Genomic DNA, 3,786 nt, shown 5'->3' with positions numbered 1-3,786 from the left:
TTTTTTTTTTTTTTTTTTTTTTTTTTTTTTTTTGAGGAACGATACACAGGGTTGATTCGTAAGAGGAAAAACAAGAGAGTCGCTCCTTTTCATATTTGCCCTCGATATACATACCGGAATATATATATAACCGTCATCACAGGGCGATGATACGTGTCTCGTACTTCTAATGGGAAATTTGGTATAGTTGACCATAATCTGAGAAACAAGAGAAAGAATTTTTGCTGACAGGATTACAACAGAAAATTTGCCTATATATATGTGGTGCACGTAAGATAAATAGTGTAATTGATATATTGAATCCTTTTGAGAATTTTCTAACAATTTAATTATATGAAAATTTATTATTTTGAATTTACTCAAAATTAAAAATTCTTTAACCTTAAAGTTGAAAAACTTAAGTTTTATATGTAATATTATAAAATACTTAAAAATGTTAAAAAATCTTTGTTTAGACATCTTTTATAAGCGCTTAAATATCTAAAACGTTTGATATCTTTAAACTAAACTATCAATTTCTAAAAATTGCCGAATAAGCGATTGTCGAATTACATAATGTTATTCTTGATCAAAAATTAGGTTGAAAAATTTTCTACCATTTTGCAACTTTCGTAATATAGTTAATAGTTGGTTAGCCGGATACATGCTTATAACATTCAGCAATCTTTAGAAATTAATATCTCGTCAACCATTGCGAAAATTACAAAATTATAGAAGACTTTTCGACTCAATTTTTAATCAGGAATAGTACTACATGATTAATGTCCGCTTTTTAAAAAAACACCCTATATAAATGTTGCATAACAATGTTATTAACATACATATTATACATAACGTACATGTTAGTCGTAACTTTCTACTCATAGAGGCAATGTAAATTTGTAGTATAACATATAGTTACATTATAGTAATTACATTCAAGTAGAAGAATATGATTTGTTGATATTGTATAACATCAACGCTAATCAAATATTCTCGGTTTTACGATTGATCAACAAATCATATTCTTCTATTTGGATGTAATTACAACATAACTACAATGTAACTATGTCTGTGTTTATTGGGTAAATACACATTTACCCAATTGTAACAATTCGATCACATATATATTCAAATTACTTTGAATATTATTTGAAATTGATAAATTAAAAGTTTACAATTTAAAAAATTTTTTTCACGTCTGAAGGTACTCTTACATAGGAACATCAAGCGTCGAACGTAAGAGGATGTAAATATGACCATGTAACTCCGTGAACTCACTACGTACATGTTCATGCCAAGTTCGCGGCAGTATCACTAGCTTAATCTGAAATTTTTACAGAAAAAAATAAAAGATTACAAATTTCTTTATCTATTTTTACCTCAGTATGGCGACCAATAAAGCTTGGAGGTAAAATGGATAAAGAAATCTGTAATGTTTTATCTTTTCCAGAGCTTTGAACACGAAATACACCAGCACTAGATATATTAGCATATATATTTTAATCTTGGAAAAGGAATTTTTTTTAGTTTTATCAGTAATACGAACACTTCCAGCATCCCCTTAATAATCCTTCGTATGTAATAATCTTTTTATTAATTACTAGTTTTTTTTAATGATCTTTTTCGAAGTCTTTTTTGAATAATAAACTATTTGACTGATCGCATTTATATCTGTTTTTATTAGGAAGGATGTAATATTCGACTTGTTTATGCACTTGGCGTATACTTGTTCATTTTTTTGAAAGATTTCTTTAGGATTTTATATAATTGAGACTTTCAAGACTTCTTTAAAAGAAAAGATCTTCTTAAAAGAAAAGATCTTCAAGATTCAACAATTTTTGAATAATAATAGAAAATATTTGAAATAGTCGTGATTCGAAATAATTTGATGTTTCAATCCATCGCATCCAGCGGCATAAAATCAGTTGTAAATACAATATATATTTAGGTGCAAAACATCTTTCACGTACTTTGGTAACGTTGGCACATCTGCACCATGTTACTGCCGCAAGACAGCCGTATATAAGGACTGTCAGCACCAGGCATTTGCAATTCGGTTCCTTTTGCAGCGCGCCGCATAACGTCTGAGGTACCGGTCGCTGCTGAAGGTGAAAGATTAATGCACAAGATTGTCAATTATTTGCAAAATTAAAGCGAAAAACGTTATATTTAATAAAAGTAACATTTATCTTAAGTGATTTTTGTATTAAATTAGCACTATTAAACTAATATGTACTTTCCCGCTATTTATTAATAAAGTAGATTTTTTTATGTACCTACATATATGTATAACAGTCAAAATATTTCTTAAATAATTACTAAATTCAAGTTTGGATCTCTTTAAATAAACATAACAATAAGATCTATTTATTAAAAATGTTTGAAGAAGGCTAACAAATACAAAATATAAATAATAGAGAGCATATAGCCACAACGATAGATGTTAACGCAAGTCATATATTTAAATTCTCATATAAAAATGTAAACCTTTCGGTCAAGATTTGACCATCATCAGTACAACAAAATGACAAAAAATAAAAAAATTACAAAAAATTAATTAAGCAATAATCCGAAGCAATAATCCGAAGGTGAAGGTTATTATATTGTATTACCTTCGAACTATTGCTCCGGATTATTGCTTAATTAATTTGTTGTAATTTTTTATTTTTTGCCATCTTGTTATACTGATGATGATCAAATCTTGACCGAAACGTCTACATTTTTATATGAGAATTTAAATATATGACTTGCGTTAACATCTATCGTTGTGACTGTATGCTCTCTATTATTTATAAGATCTATTTATGTCATATCAAACTGGCAATATTAATTTTTATAATTACTAATTTCTGTAATTACTTTCATAATTCTGCATTTTTTTTATGGAATCATAATAGTTCAATTATATAGTTATATTTTAATCAATGTATTTTTTTTTTTAATTAAATTAATTATATTATAATTAAATTAAACGCGAAAGGGGAATATTTCTTACAAATACTTTTTAATTATTTCTACATTCAAATATCCTACTTTTTGACTGAAGTGTGCAATGCATCTTGGATTACTTCTAGCACTGACAGTCGGAAATGAATTTTTCTTATAAACAAAATTAATATAATTTACTATATGAAGGATTTTGGAACGATTATAACGCGTAAGAAGAATGCAGAAAAGAAAAGAAAGAAACTGAAGATGAACGATACTTTCATGTTTGCTAACGTACTTCCTCGTTTTCTCGATTCATTATGACAACGATGCTACCAGGGCACTCTTGAACTGGAGAATTATCAGCCGTTAAGGAGGAAATTACGTCATTTCAGCCATGTTCTATCTTTCGCTCGCTTTTCGCCGAAATGCGGATTTCCTCTTATGGTCCTGCAAGTATCACGATAACAATGTGAATCTATTATTCCTTTCTTATTGAAGACGTTCGCAGGATCAAGCTTACATTACGCGCGAAAATTTGCGGGATAGGTATTGTATCATTATGGATGTATGTGTAAGTTTCCTATCAATGTGAATTGTCCACTCGGAAATGATTTATCAGTTCTGATATTCATGAAATTTCGTATATATAGTGCGCTTAAATAAATAAAAATTACCTAGATAAGGATAGGATAAATTATACTTAAACGTATCTTAGATAAGATAAAGATGACATCATTTTAAATATATCTAGATAAAAGATGAAATTATAACTCAAAGGATTCTTATGTCAAAGTAATTTATTGTTAACACTTTGCACATTTAACAAATTGAAGGACTCTTCCTATACAAAATAAATAACAATAAATAAAAGGT

The 3,786-nt window shown here is 28.2% G+C and overlaps 1 protein-coding gene across 1 annotated transcript in view; it reads right to left on the bottom strand.

The window, feature by feature from the left end:
- The window catches only part of LOC108754647, an 18,682-nt gene that overhangs the window by 11,802 nt on the left and 3,094 nt on the right, over positions 1-3,786 (bottom strand). The window contains exons 3-6 of the mRNA XM_018497111.1: positions 3,434-3,567; positions 3,209-3,360; positions 1,953-2,084; positions 115-198 (exon numbers count right to left, since the gene is read on the bottom strand). Coding sequence (XP_018352613.1) covers positions 115-198; positions 1,953-2,084; positions 3,209-3,229 — 237 coding nt within the window. The 5' untranslated portion in view covers positions 3,230-3,360; positions 3,434-3,567. The remainder of the gene's footprint in view (positions 1-114; positions 199-1,952; positions 2,085-3,208; positions 3,361-3,433; positions 3,568-3,786) is intronic.

Source organism: Trachymyrmex septentrionalis, unplaced genomic scaffold (genome assembly GCF_001594115.1).
Source record: "Trachymyrmex septentrionalis isolate Tsep2-gDNA-1 unplaced genomic scaffold, Tsep1.0 scaffold80, whole genome shotgun sequence".
Lineage (NCBI taxonomy): Eukaryota > Metazoa > Arthropoda > Insecta > Hymenoptera > Formicidae > Trachymyrmex > Trachymyrmex septentrionalis.
The sequence above is the reverse complement of the archived record's forward strand: the minus strand, read 5'-3'. Positions and strand labels throughout refer to the sequence as shown.